Here is a 25271-nt window from a genome sequence, read left to right on the forward strand (position 1 = left end):
GCATTGGAGATGCTATTTTTAAACGGGGGAATATGCATGCTTTAAATTGCAAATCTTATTATTATCGAACAAAGCAAGCTACAACTATCTAACCTTAAAAACAAGATTCTCCATCATGTCAAGTATCTATTGATAACTTGAAACCAGCAAGTTAATATGGCCCTTTTCGTACGCTCCAATTTTTAAAGTACTCGGTCAAATTCATACTTGTGTGGTGTACACGTGCAGAAGGTCAACGGAGCTTCAATTTCTAATATTTTGAATGATGATCCATGGGATTCCAAAATCTATCGACCTTAACATTACGCGTTTCTTGATAGTAAACACTCCTTTCAACTTATATGAAACTTGTAGAGAATTTAATGGAAAATACAACGGTCTTTATATTAAGTGTTTGCTGTACATTATTCAGTTGATATTTGATAAGCTAAATATTGTAATTTTTTCATTGTTTTCTAAAGATTAATCAGTATCTGTCATCAAAACATTTTGTTAAGCATTACTAGACATTGTAGATCAAAACATTTCCTATCGAATGAGCTATTGCTTGAAGCTCTAGCATGCTTCTATCGTGAAATATTGAAAATATTGTCCTGACCAAAAAATCGTCACCAGATTTTTTGCTTGCTATCACACGTAGATTTTGAAGAAAAATCCGCCATGATTTTGCATGATACTCTTTTTTGACCATATCTCGACAAATACTCACTGGATTCGCACAAAACAAAGACCATTCGATAGCTCTACGTTATATCCATTATAATATAATGGTTTTAAGTACCAGATGTACGTTCCTTTCATAAATTTGCTCAAAATCTTATATTTTATGAGCTACAAGCAGGAGATATTCAACTTTTTTTTATTTATCCATAATAACCATACCATCGTATAGAGAATTGAAAAAGAAACAGAAGCTATTAAGTTTGAAGCTCTCGTTCACTTAGTAAAATCAACCAGTACGGCCCTTTGAAATTTGTCCATTTTCACTCTTTTTCCTCATTACTCATCGACATCGTTGTAATGAAATAGCCCTCCAAGCGCAACTTGATTGAAAATTGCAAAATTCATCAAATAGCACTCATTCAAATTCATGCTATTTGGATCTATTAGTAAAAGCGCTCAAATGTACATCAACAACCATTTAAACATACTAAAGTAAAGATGCAGCACGCTTATATCGCACATCGTGTTAATGAATCATCACTCCTAATCGCAGTGTATTCAATCACACCCATGATGGTCGTAATAAGACATGCTATCTTTATCCAAATAAAATCAAGTCAACAACAAGCATATTCAAATATGACAACTATGCCCTGCTGCCATAGTTGCAGAATATCGCAGATAAAGGGTTCCATACTTCAATAACAAACATCACACTTTAAACCATCAAGGTTACATTAAATCATGCTATGACGATAGCTCACCCAAGCCCATCAACAAGGTTACTCAAATCGACCTTTATTGACCTTCACTCTAGCCAGGAAGAGGCGACGGCATTCCTCAGCGAGGAAGGTGGTATCCTCAGACTCGGCATACTTGGGATCTCTCAGCTTGGTGGTGTCCATTGGATCAAAGGAGATGGGATCAAGCTTATATTTGATCAACTGGTTTTCCAGGGCAGTGTAGTAGTCATTGTAAATGAGCAATTCACAAACATGACGATCTGGGAAATGGATATCCAGGATGCGTCTGTTGTGGATTCCCATCGCATGGAAACCATCCCTCATTTTACTGATGGGTGATCGGCTACGATTTGGAATGTAGACAAACCGATATCCATGATTGGGTGAAACGGCTGAGAATTGACGAGCAGCAGCAAGACCTGCGTCGTTCATCTCAAGGTTGAGGGGCTGATACTTCTTGCGAGATGGTCCTTTGGATTTGGGCTTGTTGGAGTTGGAGGTTGGAGCTGGTTTCTTGGCGAATTCAGCAAAGAATGGTTGGCTGTTCGTGTGGTGATAGGAGGTGAAGTAGGAGTCGATTCAGGGGCAGTAGTATGTGCCTGTGCCTGTTGGGTCACGAGTTTCTGAATTTGCTTTTGGGCGTCCTCAAGCTGTTGTTTGGTTTGATTCAAGGATGAACGGAGGGTGATGTCTTCTTGGATGAGTGCTTGCATCTTGGAAATCTGAGCATCTTGGTTACTCGGTCGAATGTAAATGTCCTTGAGGTAATCAGGGAGATTGGGGACAGAGTGGATGTTCAGGTCACTCAATGATAGGGGGAAATGGTGGGTGGGTGTCGTCGTTACGACAGTTGCAGTGGGCATTACAATGGGAGTGGCACTGTCTGCAGCGGGTTGAAGTTTGTTGTCGGCCATGGTCTTGGTGATGGAACGGGTGAGTCTGGTGGTAGTTGTCAGCTTGGGACGTTGACTAGCGGATGTTGGGAGAGGAATATGAGTTTGTCTAGCTAACGTGGAAAACCGACGTTTAGTAGAGACAGATGGAAGGGGAGAGATGTTTAGTCGACTTTTAGCAGTGGTGGAGGCTGGCTGAGGTCGAGGAGTGGGGGTTTTACTAGCTTTAGTCGCTGGCGTTTTCACTGTATTTACTTCTGTTGTTGTTATTGCTCTGTTCGCGTTAATATTGTTGTTTTCGGGTTTTGAAAGGCCCTAAGAACAATTCAAACGAAAGAAAGGTGGCTTAAAGAAGCATTTTTTTTTGTAGGGGAGTCGAGCTCCAGGTTTTATTTAAAGTCCTTTAAATGTCATACAGAGGGATAGAAAAGACTGTTGGTGGACCCAATGTCTGCAATGAAGGGAAATAAGATATTTTTGAACTAAGTTGGGAAAGAAATCTACTACTAATAAGGTGCGACACCTAGAGCCAGTACAGTCTTGCGGAAATCGTCAAAATATAGATCATGGATAAGAGTACAAAACACCAAACGAGGACATCAATACTACCTCAAAAAATCAAAACAACTTGCGTTCACCAGGATTTGAACCGGGATCCTCCCGTTGGCATACGGGAGTTCTACCACTTCGCCCTACCACCAGGGACAGCTTAAAGGTGCATAGGATGATCAATATACCTTACTTAGTCGAATTTGCCAAAATAGGTCAATCGAGTCGAAAATTATTAAGATTTGGCCAATCTGGAACAGACTATGATTCTGGGTTTGAATTGATTTTGGCTTGTGGGACCAGCTGGCAAACTCAATGCCCTTTTCATACTGCAATACAGCAGTAAATGCTCTTGAAGCGTATGTAAAGTAGATGGCAGGCCATAACACTATTATTTATAATGATATCTTATTGTATTCTATATCGCTCATGATAATATTTTCTTGCATTCTATATTCAATAACTTTAGTCTGGACATTGACGATTCATGGGCTGCGTAAAATGTCTGCAGTAAGTATTGAAATCTCTGAAGCTCCGAGCCGTCGTTCAAGGAAAAGGTTGGCAGCATTGATCAGAGGAAAGATGGTAAAAATAAAAGTGGTTTTTGTTGATTGATCGTAAAATCATTATCCACATATGAGCCAGGCCTGACAGATGCCTTGAAACTCAGGTTCCATGTTAGGGTTGTAAAGTGCAAAAGGACTGAACATTTATTATAATATGATATGAGCCCGGCCTGACAAATGCCTGGCAACTCAGTTTTCATATTAGGGCTGTAAAAGTGTCTAGGAACTATAAATTTAAAACTGGTATCATTAGATTTTCCTTTAAATGCTACCATTAGGCTGATTTAACTGGAAAGCAGAACATCAAGGAATTAGAACAATTTCTCAAATGAGAGACGTAGACCAAAAGCCAATCACCAAGTATTAAGTTCTTATAGAACCGTTTAGACAATTGAAGTTGAAAATCAACCATTTGTATGGGGCCACGAGGAACGAAAAGCGTTCAAGCAAGCCAAACAACATTTAGCAAAATTACCTAGCCTACGGCAACCTGATTTCAATAAGCAATTTGAGTTGCATTCAGACGCAGCCAACACAGCAGGAATAGCAGTAATGTTATGTCAACGGTACGACGGCCATCTTTATCCATTCGCATTTGCTTCAAGATCACTATTTAAGCTTGAAAAGAATTATTCAGTCAGATAGTTGGAGGCTTTCTCGATATTATCTTGAATGTGGAACATTCTCATTTTTCGTGAGATTCAATCCCTGGATACGACAACATGTTTCTGGGCGTACTCGTCCATTTATATCAAGAAATAGATGCCTTCTTCGATGCATCAGAGTAGCACTCTACTGAGATTTCACTACATCGCTTCTAGTTAACGTATACATATTGATCTTACTACAATGTATATTTGAATACTGAAAAGAACAAAGAATAAATGCGTTACTAGCTCAATTACAGGAGTGCACCTGGCAAAATCTAATTAAAAACATGTAGTAGACATTGCAAGAGATAAAAACTCCTTTCATTGTTATCCTTCGAATTATTTATATACAGTGAGTAGAGGGTGAATATGTCTTGGCTTCCTTTATCATTAATTGCACCTCGTAACGAAAGCTTATTCTTCTCGTCAACATGAAGCTACGTTTAGGCAAAGTCTACAATGTGAGTATATCATCTGTTACGAGATGCAGTATGGATTGACTCAAAACCATATTGCAGTACGTCCCCACAATATCACACAAAAAAATGGCCAAGAGCACTAGTGACAATAAGGATGAGCAGCTGCCATCAAAACAGCAAAAGAAAGATCAAGTCCACATACTCCCTGTATCTGCAAGTTCACCTTCCTCTTCTAATACCAAATCCAATGCACCCAATGTCTCATCTCCCATAAGCATTACAGAGGTTCTAGCAAGTTCTTCTAATACAGTATCCCATGCTCCATACCCAATTAGACATTATAGAAAGAAATCCGTTGACCTGACTTCTCAATTTGCTACATCATCCACTTTGTCGGTCTACTCTCGCTTAAGTGCTACCTGGCTGTCTCTTCCCCTCAACCTACGTACATGCACTCGTACTTGGTATGTCGTCTGTGGCTATCGTGCACTTCCCAAGCAGCCTTCTTCTCTAGGCTTCTCATCATTTGTACCAAGTCTACCTGAGATTCCTGAGGAGGCATCTGAAGATGAGTCTCTGGATATTGGATCAGAGCGACAAGTTCATTCCGAGGATCGTGTCACTGTCTACTCTTATGATAGCATCAAAAATCGCAGTATAGATAAAAAGAATAACTTTTACCAACGAGAATTGAAATAAACTGTAATGATTTACTTTTGTTGTTAAGCCATTCGCTGAGAAACACACGCACAGCGCCCGTCGCGCTTGAGTTTGCATGATCCATGCTGAAGACTGCGAATACAGGGACATATGTTAGAACCACGAGGATCAATCATTTCTTTCTTTCGTTCAATTCCTTATTTGATTTCTCCGTTGCATTGTAGACAGTACAATATATCTATTCGATTGAGACAGAATCAATACTATGGAGTGATACAAAAAGGCGGCCAAGGTGAGCTTATGATACAGCAATATCCATCACATTGACTCACATCGACGACATAGATCTAAACAATGCACTCGAATTTCGCGTGTTGGGAATTTCAGAGGCAGATGTTGTCAGTTTCAGATCAAAATCGGATGTGATTCTTGAGATAAATGGAATTAGACGGTTATATTTTCAGGAGAGACAAAGCGTATCCACTTCATCAACAAATTTTTCGTATTGGAAAGACAATGTTATATTCAAAACTATCTGGGAGCCAGTCAGCATCTACCGCGACAAGAGTCAAAATCCAGATATACATTAAAAGCTGATTGAGCCAGACGAACACTTGGGATGTTATGCGATCAACGGCATCAAAAGCAATTACGATAATCCCATTCACTATTGCATCTCAAACGACTCAGCATTTTACCAACCCTCCAGATTCGCCTGCCTTGCATTAGCATCCAACAATATCTACATTATTCGGCCAGACTAGATAAAGGCATTGAGTGAAGCGGCTGAACAATTGCTTGATCTCAAGGCTTTCGATGAAAAGACACAACCCATCACCGTAGACAAGTTTGAGGAATTGGAACAAGCAGCCATCTTTGGACCAGATAAGAAACGCAAAAGGCTATTTGAAAAAAATGGACTTTTGTTTTGGGTTAACAGCAGCGAGAGAGAGAAAGATTACATATTTATATCTTATGCATAGTTTGATCACTTTGCAAACTTATAAAATCAGTAGGTGGAAAGGAAGGATTGAAGACGTGTGAGCAAGCACATGGATTAGGCATTGAGGGAAACCCACTGTTAGTGCACCGCCTGAATCAAAACTGTGAATCATAAAAAGTTTAAAAAGGTCGAGCAATTGAAAACTTCAGTACTTTCGAGCAAAGCCAAGTATCCACCACCCCAATAGCAGTAGCATCATCATCTCAAAGCAACATCAGACGTTGAGCAAGGGGTAAAAAGTGTATACGAATGTTGGATGAGCAACTTTTTGAGGATTCATTTATTTTCAGACATTTTTCGTGATATGGATTCGGGCACTTTGGTACCTGAAGATCTTGGTGTCATCATTCGAGTGAATCGACCTCAACGTCCTTATTCGTCAGCGTTCTTTCTTGGCATCTTTCTCTTTCTTTTAGATGTACATCTCTTGCACATTCATTTACCATTTTTTTCTATCTGTTTATGATTCTGTTGAGCCGACCATAATAATCTTTCGCTTCTTTTTGGCTGATACCAACACACTTTGGGTGTTTACTACTGCTGCTGGGTGGTATTTGAGGTATATGTTGTGTTGGGTGCAACATCTGGTGCTCGACTTGCAGAGTCTCAATGGGCCAGTGTTTTCAAGCCAATGCTCATCATTGCAGGATTTGCTGTATCAGACTTGATCAAGATCACAACTGAACGAGATGGTGGAGCTCGAGCTTTGTCTCAAGCACTGGGTCAGTATATCTTTTCTACCACAGGCTCAGAAAAACTTGCAATTGTTGTCATCAGTGTGGGTGGTGATGTTGTTTTGCTGGGACTTATCAACGGGCTATCGTATGCTTCTGTTGATGTTGTTGCAAGCGGGTCTTAGGGGGCATTTTCCTCCAGCTGTGTCTCTTGCTGGACCAGGAAACGCATTTGCTCTAGACCTCGGCATTGAAAGTGTAGTGCAGGCTGCACTCGAGATCATTAAAGGGTTGGAGGAGCAGCCCTTTTATTTCATGGATGTCAAGTGTGGTCACAGAGAACACGACAGGCATTGGCAGGATCATGAGGCATAAGCTGAGATCAGGAGACTTGTTCGTCTGCTTGTTGCCCTGACCTGAGGATTCCATGAACAAATTGTGCCCAAGCCTAGGTATCTTTGTTACTCTATGGGCAACAAATGTTTGTCTTTGGCGTCCATGTTTTTGTTGACATTCCTATAGTAAGGTGAAGGCAAACTTATGCTGAGGAGTCCCAGTAACTACAATAAGGACGATCAGCAGTTTAATGGACTACCGCACACAAAGGTGCTGGGGGGAAGACGACAAAATCATCTACTTTATCGTCAACAAACAGCACTCGTTGAAAAAGGGCTTTAAGATTGCGCCATTTGCGTCGAGTCTCTTGGATGATATGGATGTGGCCGTTTTGCGAGAAACTGATAGAGGCAGCTCGACAAAAGCAAGCTTAGTTGCTTTCCAAGGTGGCGAGAATGTCAAGCTGCAATGTGTGGAATATATTAAGGCGAAAGAACTCCTTTTGCAAGCTGAAGACAAGGCTGGGATTTGTTTGGAAGGTGATATTAAGTCATCATGTAAATCATGAATGAGGCATTGGGGAAACAGATTGTCTATTTCATTCGACATTTCGCTATCTCGATTGATATCTACCAAATTTCTTTTCGAATGAAGAAAAATTATCTATCAGTGTAAAGCCATTTGTTTGTTGCCTTTTTTAGGTTAACAAACAAATGAAAGTAAAAAAGAAAGACATGATAAGGCACCCAAAGACATTAATCTCTAGTGTAACATATTTTAGCTTTTTGTAGATAAAAAGATAGAATAGATGAGTTTTTTTTTTTTTTTTTTTAAATCTACTATAAAATATACAGCAGGCTTTATGTTTAATTTTGGACAGAATGATGATTATTTGGATATTGAAATCCTAAGCATGGGCCCACTTGTTTAAATCTTAATTCAAATGGAGTGTAGTAAAGTAGCATATCAGGGTAGCAATCTTACCCTGATTTTTTTTTATCAAATATTTGTTACTTTATTTGGAAGAGATGTTTCTCTCTAAAGCTCTTATTGTTGTATGTTGTATGATGTGTAGATAATTGAATCCCCCTCTCCCCTCATCGTTGCCATCACACCATTATCGAACGATTTTTGTGCATAAAAGTGAATCGGCCTTGTCAAACTTCTTTTTTCTTCTTCTTTATTTTAATAACACTACAAGTAAATTTCATAATAACATGGCTCCCAATGTTGAACTATTGCGGCAAAAGCATGATCTCAATTTTTATCGTGCTCCCACTGGATTCATCGATGCCAAAGATATAGGAACTCCAGATGCGCATGTTTCAAGAGATCCAAATATTACCAGGCTCACAGGCAAACATCCACTTAATGCTGGTACTGTACTGCATTCACCTTGTATAGTGTGACGTAGCCCTAACCTTCATGCAATCTAGAAACTCCCATTCCATTGCTTATGGATCATGGATTCATCACACCCAACAGTCTTCACATTGTACGAAATCATGGACCTGTCCCTCAAAATCAATGGGACACCCACCGTATCACAATCAGCGGCCTTGTCAACAAACCAATTACCATCACCATGGATGACATACTCCACTTACCATCGCATACTCTTCCTGTCACTATCTGCTGTGCTGGCAGTCGACGCAAAGAGCAAAACATGATCAAACCAAGCATCGGCTTCTCCTGGGGCCCCGGAGGTAGGTTATTTCTGAACACCATCATAGTATCAGCACCCTCATGTCTTGTATTTTGATAGGTATTGGCACTGCCTATTACACAGGTGTCTTTCTTCGAGATCTCATCAATGACATTGCCGGCGGCTTGAAACCTGAGGCTCTGCATATCTGCATGGAAGGAAATGACAATACGGCCAAGGTTCGTCCCAGATTTTAATATCACCTGCATCGCACTCATCGTAAACTGTCGCTTTTTAGGGTGGATATGGCACGTCTATCACCGTCAATCGAGCCATGTCGCCCGAGTTTGACGTTCTGATTGCCTATAAAATGAATGGTGAGCCTCTTCCTTACGATCATGGGTATCCTGTAAGGTGTATTGTACCTGGTTGTATTGGCGGCCGTAGCGTCAAATGGCTCAGCAAAATTGAAGCATCTACGAGCGTCTCCCAGAATCCATTTCAAAATGCGGACAACAAGGTGTTTCCCTCCACTGTGCTGTCTGCAGATCAAGCTACGGAAGAGAATTGGTGGACTAATCCAGATTACTCTGTCTATGACTTGAATGTAAACGGTGTTATCGCAGCTCCCTATCACGGTTCAAAGATTGCGCTGGATGACCTCAACAAAAAGGTCGTGATAACCGGCTTTGCTTACGGTGGCAGCAATCGCAAAGTTACTCGTTGTGAAATCACACTAGATGACGGCAAAACCTGGAATCTTGCTGAAATCACTGATAAAAAGCCTGAAGGCGATCGCTATGCCTCTGAGCACTATGGCTATGATAACAGCAAATACCCAGAATCTTACAATCAAACTCGTTACTGGACTTGGGTTCACTGGTCTATCGAAGTTTCTGTTGCTGATTTGCTCGGTGTGCAAGAATTCTGCCTGCGCTGTTGGAATGAAACAAACAGTGTCATGCCAAAAGATCTCAACTGGTCTCTCATGGGCATGCTCAATAATTGTTGGTATCGTGTTAAGCTGCATCTTATCCGTGAACCCACCTTATCTTTAATTTTTCAACATCCTACGACATTGCCTGGTGATACAACTCAACTGGAGATTACGCTTCCTGGTTGGATGGAGGAAAGTCAAGCCGAGGCTGCTACTGTTGCTGCATCCAACGAAACCTCTTCTAGTACTGATACACTCAAGACATTCACCTTGCAGGAAGTAGAAAAACACACTGCTGAAGGTGATTGCTGGCTAATTTATGATGACTTGGTCTACAACTGTACTCCTTTTCTGAAAGCGCATCCCGGTGGTGCTTCCTCGATTCTTTTGGCTGCTGGGACTGATTGCACTGAAGAATTTGATGCTATTCACTCACAGAAAGCAAAAGACATGTTGGCTGATTACTTGATTGGCAAGCTGGGCGTTGAAAAACAAGCACCACCTCTCCCTACGCCTCCTTCTGAAATGGAACAGTTTGAAACTGCAAAGCTCACCGCTCCCTTATCGAATGCTGTGAAGCCTTACTTTGATCCTCGTCAATGGAAAAAGCTGGTCTTGCAAAGGAAGGAATGCATGTCTGCCACGATTAGAAGGTTTACATTTGCCATTCCTCAAGACACGTCCCCAGATTACATATTGTCTCTGCCCACTGGGCTCCATCTCTTTATCAAACTCCCAGAAGACCTTAATGATAGATCTGCTAAACCCAAAATGGTGATGCGAGCATACACTCCTAGCAAAGTCGACACAAGAACCATCGAGTTTGTTATCAAAATCTACTATCCTTTTAATAGTATTCCTGGAGGCAAATTGACTACCTCGCTGGATCAAATCCGTCTTGGTGAAACTGTTGACTTTAAGGGGCCCGTTGGTGAAATTCAATATCTAGGAGATGGAGAATTCGACATCCACAACAAACTCTATCACGGCATTGAGCAAATCGGTATGATTGCTGGTGGCACTGGCATCACGCCCATGTGGCAATTGATACAGTCTGCTTTTCATGACAGCACAAAGCGGCCCTTCATGTCTCTTATCTACTGTGCTAGATCTATAGATGAAATCATATTTTATGAAGAATTGAAACAGCTGGAATGTGATCAATTGCGAGTACGGCTTGTCTTATCAGAGGTGCCTGATGATCGCTCGTGGACTGGTGGAGTCGGACGTTTTACGATGGAGGAATTGAAGCAACACCTCTTTCCATTTGCTGATAGCACGTCCAGACTGACCTTCCTGTGTGGGCCTGATTCCATGCTAACTCACTGCTGTCTGCCACTACTGAAAGAAGCCTATGGTGAAGATTTTTGCACAAACAATGTGTTTGCATTTTAACATCAGTGAATCACTCTCTGTCTCAACTCCATTTGTTTGTTAATCCAATTTGGAAGCTTTGTCTCACAATCAACAGGGTTATCTCGGTATCTTTGGTTTACTCCAAATAAAAAATGGGGTTATCAAATATAATTTTTTTAGCTATCTTTTCTCTCAATGTGTATAATAAAATAATGTATCATAACGTATGAAAAACAAGACAATTGTACCACACAAGATAAGCTTGGTTATCTAACAAACAAATCTATCTATTGTAAGCATTTGCAAATGTATCTGTTGAAGAACAGGCGAATTTAGCTGCCGCTAACAAACAAACCGTACATCACACCACATTTTTGCCATCTATATAAATTGACATTGATCCTCCCTCCCCCTTTTCCCTTCCGCCGTTTTCTCTCTTCTTTCTCTTATATTTAACATGCCCCCAAACGCAGTTGACATGCCTTCCTCATCCACAGCTCAGAAAACCATCGTCATTGTTGGTCTCGGCATGGCTGCCGTAGCATTCATGGAGAAACTGATTGCATACGATACTAAAAAGGAATTCTGCATTAAAGTCTTTGGTGATGAACCTGAGTGTAAGCTCCATTTGCCAAAGAGCACATGATGAAACACTAACTCGATTGACCACAGTGGCATACAACCGTGTTGGTTTGACGCAATACTTCACCCATCGAGACCCTGACAAGCAGTTGATGAAACCCAGATCATGGTATCAAGAAAATCAAATTGAAGCTCATATTGGCGATCTCGTTGAGGAAATCAATACCAATAAAAAGATGGTCCGTGCAAAGAATGCCTCTTGGGTCTCCTATGATATCTGTGTTATAGCTACTGGATCTTCTGCCGCCGTGCCTGCCAATGCTCCCACTAATATGGACGGTGTCTTTTGCTATCGAACTATCGAAGATTTGGACAATATCATTGACTGGGCTTCTAGACAAGACGTTCAGAAGGCGACTATCATTGGGGGTGGCCTGCTGGGTCTTGAAGCTGCCAAAGCTGCTCTTGATCTGGATCTCAAGGTGTCTATTTACGAGAGAGCAGATCGTTTGATGTGTCGTCAATTAGATCAAGAAGCATCCAAGCTTTTGGAATCCGAGATTAACAAGCTAGGCATCATTACAAGCATTGGTTATTGCCCTGATCAAGTCGTTGGTGGTGATGTCAACCCTGATACAAACAAGACTCGTATCAGAGGCATAAGAATGAGCACAGATCCTACCGAGCACAGCCTTGTTCCTACCGATATGCTTATCTACTCGATTGGCATCCGGCCCCGTGATCAGCTCTGCGCTTCCTCTAATGGCCTTCTTCATTTGGGTCCTCGCGGTGGTATCAAAGTTGATGAATGTATGGCTACTTCTGCTCCTGATGTCTACGCTATTGGTGAGTGTGCTGCTTTCAATGGCATGTGCTATGGTCTAGTTGCTCCTTGCAATGATATGGCCGATGTGGTTGCCAAGAACCTGACTAGACAACAACCCAATTCCAGAGCTATCTTTAAGGGCAACGACATGTCTACAAAATTGAAGCTGATGGGTGTCTATGTTGCTAGTTTTGGCAATGTCTTTCCTGATGCGTCTCTCAAGACTCAACCTCTGACCTACCGCGATCCTTTCAAGAGCGTCTACAAAAAGTATATTTTCACCCAAGATGGCAAGAAACTGTTGGGTGGTATTATGGTCGGCGATACCAATGATTATGTCAAGCTTCTAGCCTTCACTCGTAGTGGCAAACCGCTGGATCGTGAGCCCTCTGAACTCATTTTAGGCGTCCAAAATGGTGAAGCGGAAGGTGCTGATTCGCTTCCTGACGACACTCAAATCTGCTCTTGTTTCAACATTGCAAAAGGTGATATTCGAAAAGCTATCCGAGAAAAAGGTCTCACTACTGTGGATCAAGTGAAAGGTTTCACCAAGGCTGGTACTGGCTGTGGCGGTTGTGTACCCTCTGTTACTGAGATCTTTGAAGCTGAAATGAAGGCTTTGGGAAAGACTGTCACCAACACTGTTTGCCGTGATTTCAATTACTCTCGTGCTGAGCTTTTTACCATTGTCAAGGTGAAGGGCCTTCGTTCCTATGGTGATATCGTTGAACATTGTGCAGTAGACAAAAATACGTTGGGTTGTGAAGTCTGTAAGCCTACATGTGCATCTATTCTTGCCTCGCTTTACAACGAGAACGTTTTAGACGCTGGCCGTGGTGCTCTTCAAGAAACCAATGATCGCTATCTTGCCAATATTCAACGTGGTGGTCTTTACAGTGTTGTTCCTCGAATTGCAGCTGGTGAGATCACCCCTGATAAGCTCGCTGTCATTGCCCAAGTAGCTAAGCAATACAGCTTGTACACTAAAATCACTGGTGCTCAACGTATTGACATCTTTGGTGCTCGCAAAGAAGACCTTCCTGATATCTGGGAGATTTTTGTCGACGCTGGTATGGAAAGGTAATACATTGAAGACAAATCATATGCTTTGATTCGTTTATTAAGTCAATTGCAATTAGTGGCCAAGCTTATGGTAAGGCTCTTCGTGCTGTCAAATCTTGTGTTGGTTCAACTTGGTGTAGATTCGGTCAACAGGATTCTGTCGGTTGCGCTATCAGACTCGAAAATCGTTACAAGGGAATCCGTTCTCCTCACAAGCTTAAAGGTGGCGTATCTGGTTGCATTCGTGAATGTTCTGAAGCTCAAGGCAAAGATTTTGGTCTCATTGCTACTGAGCAAGGTTACAATGTTTATGTTGGTGGTAATGGTGGTACGAAGCCTCGCCATGCCGATCTTTTGATTTCTAGCGTTTCTGAAAAAGATGCCTTCAAGTATATCGATAGATTTCTGATGTATTACATCAGAACCGCTGACAAGTTGCAACGTACTGCGCGCTGGATTGAGAAGCTTCCCGGTGGCGTGGACTATCTTCGCAAAGTCATCATTGATGATCACCTTGGCATTTGTGAGGAACTCGATAAGCAAATGGAACAACTGGTCGATACCTACGAAGATGAGTGGGCTCGTATTGTCAAGACTCCCGAGTTGAAAAAGCGCTTCCAAGAATTTGTAAATGTTGATAATAGTGAAGCCAAAGAGCCCATGATTGAAATGATTGAAGAGCGAGGACAATTAAGGCCTGCTGACTGGCCTAAGCAAGTGGACGCTATGCCTTCTCTCGAGGAGCAAGTCAAGAGTGAATCAGCAACTTTGGATTGGATGCACGTTGGTTCTGCTGATCTGTACCCTAAGGATGAGGGCCGTGTTGTCAAGATGGGTGATGTGCAAATTGCTGTGTTTCAAACCTCCAAAGGTGATTTTTATGCTACTCAAAATATGTGTTCTGTCAAGAGAGATCTCGTTTTGTCTTCAGGTTTCATCGGCGAATTGAAAAAAACCTCTGAAGATGGTCAACTTGATAACTCTGTCTATGTATCTTGTCCTATTCATAAGAAGAACTTTGATCTGAAGACGGGCAAATGCTTAAATGGTGATGCCCATTCTATCAACACATTTAATGTCAAGGTGGAAAACAACCAAGTTTATCTGTTATTGCCATCCATCAACATTTTAAATGATGTTCTGGGTACTGGAAAGTATATTATCAAGAGATCCATGACATCTCCCACTTCTAGTCCTACTTTGGCTGCTTCTGCTTTGGCTGATAGAAAGACTCCTGTTACTTCTGCTGGTGGAAAAGATTCTATGGATTGGTAGTTTTGGCAGAAGAACTAGCTTAGTTACCGTGTATATGTATATATTTAGATGAGTGCTCATCAATTGTTGTTTTTCCTTTTTCATCGCTTGAAATAAAGTCATACAAATTCATTCTTAACGGTACAGTGTTCTTCTTCTTAAAGTGCATATGTAGAGCAGCGATTTTTATGGAGAAGAAAGTGTTGAATGTATTCAAAAGTGAAAGTCGACAGGGTCTTTAAAACTGTGATCCCCCTGAATCAACTCGCTCAAGGTTTTTACTATCAACGAGAGCGCTGACCAGTCGCTTTATATTAAGCACAATTCTCCAAATTATCATACTGTTCCAGAAGAGAACATAATCTTCAGGGCTTATTTTAGGTTTTAGGTTCGTTCCAAGCAACAACGATTCCTTAAATTTTTTGGTATCTCTCCAGTTTAGAGTAATTATACCTTTGATTAATAGCAATAGAAATTTACGATTATATATTCCTGACGTTGATGATGCGGAATTAAACTTAAAGTAATCTGATTCTTGCATTGTACTTGTTACTATTACTAGCATGCTGAATAGCTTCGCAGGTTCTAAGCTGTAAAAGTTCAATTGTTGGCTAATATCGTACCCCAATTCCAAATTGTAAAAATAGAGTTACGCCTTAGCAACCAAAACACGTTTCGAACAATAAACATATAATGTCTCGCAATTTAATATTAGTAGTAGTGATTTGAAGAACAGCGATGCTCATTGTATTTCGTACCATAAGAATCTACACTGTTGGATCCATTTAAAAGACTGAGTAATTGATATAACATCTCCCCTTTTCCTCAATTATTCTCTTCATAACCAACAAATCATTACTCTTGACATTGGTAACATTCAACCACTTCTAATATTCTTACATTACACTAATAGGAATCAACAGTTGGTTTTTATTTTTGAACACATAAATCACAGAAAGGTCTAAAAGCTAATTTACAAATTAGTATGAAATCTAAATCCTGTTTTTCATCTTCACTATATATACTGTAAAGCATTCAAAAAAAGTAGATAAACAAATCATATACTTTCAAAATTTTAAAGAACTGTGTGCCATACAAGATGAATAAAACCACTGGCAAAGCTGGCAATGGAAGGGGGTTTTGGAAAAGAATATGACTCGTCTAATTCAACACTTGATAGCACTAGTTTATAGGGGGGCTTTACCGTAGCGAAGCAAAGGTGTAAAACCATGGTAATAAGACATCTAATCCAACACTTGGTAACATTGATCTATATGAGGGCTTGATCGCAGCGAAGCAAAAGTACAAACCTATGACAGCTGAGCATCCGATCCAGCATCCGATCCAGCATTTGATAGCATTGATCTCTACGGGGGCTTAATTTTTGCGAAGCGAATATGAAAAACGATGGTATCTAAGCAGCAAATTCGGGTTTTCATTTCCAATGTTAACAAGCTTACCAGCAACATAGCGCATTAAAATTTGCGTGAACCAGCTTTACCGAAATCAATATCCCTTCTATTCGAATTAAAAATTGCTCAAGCTACAGAACTGCTTTTCCAGTAAATTGCAGCTACCAAAGATGTGGTTCATGCCCTGTAAATAAACCCTATAAAGCAATACATAAACAAATTTGACAGCTTTCAAGCCTTCATATCTTGACATGTAAACATTTCTGAGCCACCGGAATGACGCCAAACAATTGTGCTTGAGTGGTAGTAACTTCCTGACACCTTTGCTCAACTTTTTGGTCCAAAAAAAGGCCAAAAATCGACCAAAAGGCATGAGGGGTACCTCATGCATCTTGCACATCAATGTGAATGGTTACTTTACCGATGATGTTCCCAAGCTGCGAGGCTTAAAGCAAGGTGACCCCATTTCCTCTATTTTGTACAATTTGGCTATTGAACTTTTTCTGCGGTCAATTCTCAATAATCCATTATACCACGGCTATCAAATGCAGTGTGCAACTGACCATCCCAACTATAATGCTAATGACCCTTTAGTTCATGTGTCAAAAATCCTTTGTTAAGCTGATGATGCTTTTGTATTTGTTCAAGATCTTCCTGATCTGGCAAGACTCGAGTACCACTTAGATGTCTATTGCAATGCAACCAATGCCAAGATTAATTACAACAAGGTCGAAGCTATCTCGCTCTCTGGTCAAAACACATGGTCATATTGGCAAGCACGACTCTCAGAAATGAATATCACAAAATTCACACCCAACATGGATTCCAATCCAGTGATCTATCTCGGGTTTCCTCTGCTGCAATCGGTTCAACAACGTGAAGTATTTATCGATGGTCTTGTCGACAATCTCCGGACAGCTACCAAAATCCACAGTGTAAGAAGTCTCTCCGTCGTTGGCAAAGCTACAGTGCTCAACAGTTTGATTTTGTCCAAATGCAGGTATGTACTGCGAGTAATCCCGTTTGCTCAAAGTAATGTCCAAGCTATCCAGTCCATTTGCACCAAGTTTCTACGAAAAGGCATCTTTCCTGTTATCCCCTGGGCCACATGGACCAAGCCGAAGCCATTAGGTGGATTAGGTGTTCTGGATGTTGCTCTGCAACAATCAGCCCTATACTTTCGTTGGGTTCAACCGCTTCTCCATCCCTCTGACTCGCCCCACATCCTAGATCTCATGCTGGTCATGCTAGTGAATAAGCAAAATCAGAGTGCGCATGTGCAGGTTTCGTTGCTCTTTCCCCTCACACGAACCACTGGTCTCACTAAACAACGCACCAACACGGTAACAATGATCTACAAATCAGTTGACCGCCTCAAACGCATCCACGAACCAGTTCACCTCAACATTGCTACCGCCTTAATCCTACCTGTCAAAGCCATTCTGCAGCCGTCTGTCACTGTCTCCAAAATGCCGATTAGGGCCACTCAGTTGCAAGTAAAGGATCTTTATCAACCCAATCCTGACCAACCTCTGCAACTCGAAGCACGAAAAGCACCAACCATCCCAGCTGACATTCGACGCGCTTGCAAGAAAATCCTGAAGCAAATCAACGAGAACAAAGTACATATCCAACCGTACTTTAGCCTCATGCTACAACCTCCTCAGGATGGCACCAATCGCACAACCGACATCTGTTTTAAACCCTTCATTGATTCCTATGACTTCAACAGCCAGCAAGAACTCACTCAACAGATTTCAACCAGAACATTCCGCACAGCATGCATCGAGGCTCACACCTCCAGCATCGCCAGGTCCAACTGGAATTTCTTCTGGTTTCTGTCCCTGAGCCTTGTCCACCGTAATGTCATCTATCGCTTCCTCACCCACACCATCCCGACCAAACGCCTGCTACACTACTTTGAGATAGCTGAATCACCTCTCTGCCCGATCTGTGGTAACGAAGAAAATGCTGTACACTTGCTTTTCCTCTGTTCCAGTAGGGTATCCATCTGGAAAGCTATCATCTTTGAATTCCTGTGGCCAACCGTTTCGATTGGTGATATTATCCAAGCCTGTTCCTCTCTTGACTTTGAAAACATCAGGTATGTCTCCAAATCATACACCACTGCTCACATGGTCGTACTGGTAACACTTGGCAACATTTGGCGAGCTCAAGTTCGTACGATCTTTCACTCGACTCCATTTATATGGATCGATATGGTCCAGCAGATCAAGAACGAGCTCCTTCAACTACATGACGAAACTGAAATTCACAAGCAATTGTAATTCTCTAACCACAATTGTCATCTATCATCTGTTCCTGTCATCTACCGCTTTATCCTAAATATAATTGGGTATCATATCAATTGCGCCCGCCTCTTGGTAGTGCCCTAGGGGCCTACTTACACGGAGCAATCAATAAAAACAATTTAAAAAAAAGTACCTCATGCTTTTCATTGAAAATCAAACGATCGCGTTTTTCACCCTAAAAATGAAGACTTTTACTATGACACATATATAATCAAATTAATCGTAAAGACGGGATGCAGCACTGAAAACTTTTTCTATGAGATTTTTCTATGTGAAATTTCGACATTTTGGCAAAAAACATGTTTTCATATTTTTGCAAATTACTCATTATTTTCGGCCGGAAAACTCAGTGTAATTAGAGCCATTCAACGCGGCTTCTTTAGTCCTTTAAAGACATATTAGAAATTTGGGTGTAATAACGAGAGTCTTCATAGTCAAATTTGGCAAAAACGTTTAAAAGATGTCAGATCAAGACAAGGTTGAACACGAAAATACCCACTGCACAAATTCATATTAAATTACCGCAATTAGGGCGGCCGCGACAGAAGACTGAGAACAAATTTACTAGCCGTGACGTCGGATAAGACGCTCTCTCATTCTTTCATACCCCTCGTTTTTTCTCCCTTTTTGCAAAACGCGTTTAGTATCAAACCATGATCGTTTTGGAAACCTTTTGATTGATAATGACACTCTACCTTCTGATAACACTGTCAAGTACCGTTGGAAGAACTTGATGCTGCTTCTTTGAAGTGGAATATAGTAGGTACCATTCGATAACGAGCACTGAAAGGCGTAGAATTAACACTAATAATTGAATTTGTTTATTAGGCTTTGATGATTCTTTTTGTCTGTTTGATGTGGGTGCTGCTGCCATTACTTCTCTGCTATCTCTGCTGTCTGCTTCTTTGGTTTACCATGTCTGGTGGTTGCTTCTTTGGTCTTTGTATGGTCTTTGGTGTCGCTCAATCTTCGGTTTTTCTATGGTGCGGCTGTTGCTGCTGCTGCTACCGCTAATTTGGTCTTTCCTGGTATAATCTATTTGGTGCATGCTAGTTCTCTGGTTCATATCCGGTGATTAAGTAATATCAGGTCTATCTGTGGTGGTGATAAGTGGTAAGTAACTTCTCTGGTCTTTGTCTGCTCTCTGCTGATGGCGTTCGTTCTTTAATTTTTTCTATGGTGCTGATGTTACTGCTGCTAATCTGGTCTTTTCTGGTCTACTGTATCTGGTGCATGCTCGTTCTCTGGTCTGTCTCTGGTAATTGCCTATACTACTCTTCTGGTCTATCTGTGGCTGTGATAAGTGGTAAGTATCTTCTTTCTTCTGGTCGTAATGATATAAAACTTCTTTGAACGTTTATATTATTACTTCCTTTCTCGTGATAATGCATTCATGATGTTTGCCTTGTTGCGCTTTCTTTTTCTTCTTCTTTTTCTTTTGCTGGTAGTGTTTCCTCTGTAGCTTTACATGAAACAACATTAGTCATTATTATGTTGTATTGCAAACTTACAATACCACTGTTGCTTTTGCAGTTGTGCGTATTTGTGCCACATGTTGCTTTACTCACCCGACTATTACTACCATGCACGTTGCTCATGTGTGCATTTCTATTGCAACAACAACGAGCTTTTTTGAATATTGATGTTCTGTTTGTTATGCTTTTCTTTGACTCACTTTATGTGAGTGTTCCTTTTTTGCTTATGTATTACTATACTTATATAGTACAGTGGTATGTTCTTTTCTTCTTTCTTTTATTATTATGTTTCTTTGAAGCATACCTTTTTTACGTTGTGTGGATGTGCCTATCCCTGAAGCTCAACAAGACTTTATCCGAGACTAGGAGGTAGATAGGCCGCCTCCGCTTAGTTATTGCTACTTACTTTAGTGATAATTGAGGGTCTCAATGCCTGAATTTAAAGCTAGGTGGTGTAAGTAAGGCATACTCTAGCACCTGGGGGAAATTTGATGATAGCAACAGCTATAATGCTATATAGCGGAGCTTAAAATTTTGCCTCACATCAAAACAGGGGGAAACCCTCGCAAATTTTTTTAAGGTCAGCGGAGTTTTCAAGCAATCTGATTGGCTCAAAGGTTCAAGCGACGAAGGATTACAACTAGTTGATTTCCTATTGATTTGTCATTTATCATGCTATAGTTTTTGTAATAAAAGAGTATCCAAATAGTTAAAATTTATATTCTTCTTTATCCAAAAGTATGATAAGATGTAATCATTTGATTAGCATCCATTAAACAGTGTTGTAGAATTTGAGACTTATTAAGCCTAAATTTCATGGAAACAAAGAAAAAAAAATATAAAATCAATAAAATCAACTTGATGAAAGTATATTTATTTATCAAGCTAATAGATGTAAAATAAACTGACAAATCTCTACTGGCCAGGTAGATGATCCTTCTTATATACTTTAACAATGAATAAAAGTTCTACTAATTAGAGTGGACAAATAAGTCAAATAAAATCAGTTAATGCCTATTCATGCTACTAAAAGACAATTCCAGCAAACTAAGCATGTTTTAGCTTTGTCTGAATGAATATTTAGAGTCTTATTTGAAGAACTCTGGTCTATTCTTTGTATAAGAATCATGAATATCTATCTATTAGCATGTATTCGATAGGAACAGTCTAACTAGTCTATATCTGTGGAATACATCCACTATGATCTGCATTCCGACAGTTCATCCAGTTACCAGATTTAGATATAAACTGTATGTACACTGGATTAGATGTACGATATCGATTTATACTATGATCATGAGAAGATATGGACTTCAGATACGCTAGTACTATAAGATTCATACTATATAAGATATAGGCTATAGATGGCACCACGGACATGGATGGCACTATAGACTTATACTTGTATTCCGACATTGACTACGGATGTTTACCATATCTGGATAGGCACCAAGATTAATGCAATATGAGCTTGTTGCTTCAGATGTGCACTTTATGATCCACGCTATAAGACACATGCTTATATCCGTGATACTAGCTACAGATACTTTATGTACTACAGACTTGTACTATATATGAGACATGCTATAGACATGCATACGATATGCTATAGACATGCCATATATCCAGATACATGCTAAAGATGTATGCTTAGCGATATACACTCAGATATGTACTATTAATATAGACTAAGAAGACTGTACCTATCGGATACATGCTACTAGATCGATATTAATTATCCTTATGGAAAGGATAGATCAGGGTACTTCGGATGAGAGTCTAATTATTCATCCAGACAGAGCTAAATCATGATTAGCTTGCTGGAGTTGTCTTTTAGCATGATTAGACATTAGTTGATCTGAGTTGACTTATTTGTCAATCTAATTAATAGAACTTTTATCCATTGTTATAGTATATAAGAAGGATCATCTACCTGGCCAGTAGAGAGACTTCAGTTTACTTTACACCTGTCAGTTTGATAATAAAATATACCTTTATCAAGTTGACTTTACTGTTTTTTTATTCTTTTTTTTCCGTGAATTTTAGTCTGTAAAGCCTCAAATTCCACAATATCAATAGTACACATCTGAGTTTACATCGTTGAGTATACATCTTTATTTAGTATGTATTAGGATATATGGCATGTTTATAGCATGTCGTATGCATGTCTATAGGATAATATATATAGTACAAGTCTGTAGTACATTATGTATCTGTAGTTAGTATCACAGATATAAACATGTGTCCTATAGTGTAAATAATAAAATGCGCACCTGAAGCATCAAGCATATATTGCATCGATCTTGATGTTTATCCAAATATCGCAGACATCCGTGGTCAATGTCGGAATACAAGTATAAGTCTATAGCACCATCCATGTTCATGATGCCATCTATAGCCTACATCTGATATAGCATGAATTTTGCTGTACTAGCGTATCTAAAGTTTATATCCTTCTTGTAGGATATATCCGTATCGTACATCTAATCCAGTGTACATACAGTTTATATTTCAATTTGGTAACTGGATTAACGCGAACTATCGGAATGCAGATCAGAGTGGATGTATTCCGCACAGTCTTTACAATAGCGTATATCAAGCTTTGTACAAACCTTATTGTATGCTTCGAGTCAATGAAAAATATGTCTCTAACATGTCTCAATCAAGCATACAGTCTTTTTTTCTGGTATTAATACAAAAGATGAATCAACAACTATTATTCGTTTCTTCTATCTAGGACATTTTACTTCTATGCGGTTAATCAATGTCAAGCCGCTGGTTTGTTGATATACCTGTTGAAACTCCTCGAGATACACAAACACATCTTTTTCATTTATATGTTTCCTTGTGTGAATAAACATGAACACAGAAGAGATAAATGATATAGCCCGCAGGCTGACACAGCAATGGACATCGCTGATCATAAATAGAATGCAAACGCCATCCAATGCACAGGAAAGAGCTTTCATGAAGCAGTTGGAAGCAAATGGGAGCATCGTGTTTCAATATGAAAACCAAGAACTACTGGTAAGACTTGCTTTGCTACATGGTAGAAAAAACTTATAAAGGTTGACTAGGATAAAGCAATGGAAGTGATTCCTTTGCAGCGTCTTTACGAAGAAGCTGAATCCAAAATAGAGGAGCAAGGAGGGGAAGGTTCCTTGGAAGATTTAGTCATTCAGCGATTATTACATTGGTTCAAAAACGCATTTTTTGTATGGGTAAATAATGCACCTTGTGAGTATTGTCAGAATGTAAGTGCGCATTCATTTGAAAAAGGATCTATGAGCTAAAGATATTGAATAGACTCAAACTCGTGGCGTAAATCATTTACATCCAACAACAGAAGAACTGCTGTTTGGCGCTAATGTAGTAGAAGGTTATCACTGCTCATCATGCAATAGAATAACTCGCTTTCCTCGTTACAAGTAATATAATAATAGCGATTATGATACCAATGTGCTGATAATCAATTTTGAATAGCGATCCCGGTAAACTGGTCGAAACAAGACGAGGGCGATGTGGTGAGTGGGCCAACGTAAGTTAAATTCATAATCTGTCACTGCAAGTTGAACTGATATCATTGTAGTGTTTTACATTGTGTTGCCGAGCAGTTGGATCTGAAGCTCGCATTGTGTATGACACCACAGATCATGTTTGGACTGAAGTGTACTCAGAGTATGAGCAGCGTTGGATTCATTGCGATGCATGTGAAGAAGCATGGGACCGAGTAAAGTTTATACATCCAGCTTGACATGATTATCAGCTTACAAAGAAATCAAAAGCCATTGCTATATAACGTAGGTTGGAATAAGAAGCTGAACTATTGCACTGCTTTTTCTGTCGATGAGGCACTGGATGTGACCAAGAGATATACACGAAACTGGCAAGAGGTACTGACTAGACGCACCAAGATACGGGAGCCCAGATTAGCAGTAGTAAGTGAGGACCTTAGCTGATTTGATCACCAGTGCCAACCATTTTATATTCAGTTTTTAGAGGGGATGACAGCCAAACGTCAAGAAAATCTAACTCAAAAGAGAAAAGATGTGTTAAATCAAAGGCGAGTCAAGGAGCTAATAGAGTTGGAAGAAGACAGCAAAAAGGTGGCGGTCAAGGATGACGAGATGGTCGGTAGACAAAGCGGTAAGGTGTCAAGCTGATGCTGGTACAGGCTCTTGATTTTTAAACTTTCTTTGCAAAGGATCTTTGGCATGGCGTACAAGTCGAGGCGAGACAGGAGAAACAGCTACCACAGAGAACCTCATGAGCAAGTTGGAGTTGAATGATTGCAGCAAGTATATCGTAGCTATGTGTGAGATGCTTTGATCTAAATCGTTGTCTTTTATGTTACAGAGAAGCTAAAGATAGACGCTCAATATACGCTCTTGGGAAGTGCCTCCATGCAGTGCGACGGCCGATCTTTTGTTCCCAATGTTCCTTATATCCGTATCACAAGTGCGACACCCGATCAACGAGGCGGTGTTTATTGTAAACAATCGATTCAACTAGACAGCAATCTCAAAGGCATTGAAGTCGAATTCGCATTTCGCATCACAAATAGCAGCGGTCAAGAAGCAGTGAATGGAGCAGATGGGTTTGCATTTCTGATTCAGGCACAGGGCGAGCATGCCCTAGGCGGAGGTGGATGTGAGTTGGGATATGGTGGTATCAGAAACAGGTAAAGTTGCGTTTGGATAGGCGCAGTTTCTTTACTCATATGTGCTTGTGATAGTCTGGCTGTTGAATTTGATACGTATCAAAGGTACATGAGCTTTTTTTTTTGGTCTATTTGTATTTTTATTCAAGGTTTATTTACAACTATTATAGTTCAGATAGATGCGCTGATCCATCAGCTAATCACATCAGTGTTCACGGCAGGAAGCCGCCTTATACCAACTCGGCACATCAAGACTATTCATTAGGACATACTTCACATATTCCTCCCTTGCAATGTGGCAAATGGATCAAGTCAAAGATACGATTGTTGTCCAATGGTATTATTGAAGTAGGTCTAGCCGAAGTTGGAGACAAGGAATATATCCAAGTATTGAAAATTACCAATCAAGACTTTATGGATTATCTGATGCCAAAGGAAAGAGCATGGATAGGCTTCACGGCAAGCACTGGAGGGCTAGCAGAGAACCACGATGTTCAGATGATATCTTTCTTCACATTTACTGAATAAAGCAAGTTTGATGATAGAACACCTGAAGATGGTATTTTGATTGTTCCAGAGAGAAAGGAGTCAATG

The 25271-nt window shown here is 40.2% G+C and overlaps 7 protein-coding genes across 7 annotated transcripts; 6 read left to right on the plus strand and 1 right to left on the minus strand.

Annotated features, from left to right (window-relative positions):
- Positions 1-1445: 1445 nt before the first annotated feature.
- Positions 1446-2320, minus strand: HHF1_3 (Histone H4; the record flags this gene model as incomplete). The annotated part of the gene is made up of 2 exons (XM_064830096.1): positions 1446-1798; positions 1861-2320. 2 exons carry the CDS (start codon positions 2318-2320, stop codon positions 1446-1448), a joined length of 813 nt encoding a protein of 270 aa, XP_064682598.1.
- Positions 2321-4609: 2289 nt separating this feature from the next.
- Positions 4610-5182, plus strand: HHT1_4 (histone H3.1; the record flags this gene model as incomplete). Its single annotated transcript, XM_064830097.1, has 1 exon — positions 4610-5182. One exon carries the CDS (start codon positions 4610-4612, stop codon positions 5180-5182), a length of 573 nt encoding a protein of 190 aa, XP_064682599.1.
- A 1595-nt stretch (positions 5183-6777) lies between these two features.
- HTA1_3 (histone H2A) lies at positions 6778-7005 on the plus strand (the record flags this gene model as incomplete). Its single annotated transcript, XM_064830098.1, has 1 exon — positions 6778-7005. One exon carries the CDS (start codon positions 6778-6780, stop codon positions 7003-7005), a length of 228 nt encoding a protein of 75 aa, XP_064682600.1.
- Positions 7006-8373: 1368 nt separating this feature from the next.
- On the plus strand, positions 8374-11133 carry HTB1_3 (histone H2B; the record flags this gene model as incomplete). Its single annotated transcript, XM_064830099.1, has 4 exons — positions 8374-8533; positions 8593-8862; positions 8922-9040; positions 9100-11133. The coding sequence occupies 4 exons, from the start codon at positions 8374-8376 to the stop codon at positions 11131-11133; spliced, it is 2583 nt and encodes an 860-aa protein (XP_064682601.1).
- A 418-nt stretch (positions 11134-11551) lies between these two features.
- On the plus strand, positions 11552-14839 carry ATC70_010896 (uncharacterized protein; the record flags this gene model as incomplete). The annotated part of the gene is made up of 3 exons (XM_064830100.1): positions 11552-11711; positions 11767-13582; positions 13642-14839. 3 exons carry the CDS (start codon positions 11552-11554, stop codon positions 14837-14839), a joined length of 3174 nt encoding a protein of 1057 aa, XP_064682602.1.
- A 2182-nt stretch (positions 14840-17021) lies between these two features.
- On the plus strand, positions 17022-18518 carry ATC70_010897 (uncharacterized protein; the record flags this gene model as incomplete). The annotated part of the gene is made up of 1 exon (XM_064830101.1): positions 17022-18518. One exon carries the CDS (start codon positions 17022-17024, stop codon positions 18516-18518), a length of 1497 nt encoding a protein of 498 aa, XP_064682603.1.
- A 4430-nt stretch (positions 18519-22948) lies between these two features.
- Positions 22949-25205, plus strand: ATC70_010898 (uncharacterized protein; the record flags this gene model as incomplete). Its single annotated transcript, XM_064830102.1, has 11 exons — positions 22949-23044; positions 23095-23271; positions 23324-23445; positions 23501-23555; positions 23607-23747; positions 23803-23955; positions 24010-24163; positions 24222-24311; positions 24374-24698; positions 24753-24782; positions 24848-25205. The coding sequence occupies 11 exons, from the start codon at positions 22949-22951 to the stop codon at positions 25203-25205; spliced, it is 1701 nt and encodes a 566-aa protein (XP_064682604.1).
- Positions 25206-25271: the final 66 nt, after the last annotated feature.

The sequence above is a fragment of the Mucor velutinosus genome, assembly GCF_035048745.1.
Source record: "Mucor velutinosus strain NIH1002 chromosome Unknown tig00001564, whole genome shotgun sequence".
NCBI lineage: Eukaryota > Fungi > Mucoromycota > Mucoromycetes > Mucorales > Mucoraceae > Mucor > Mucor velutinosus.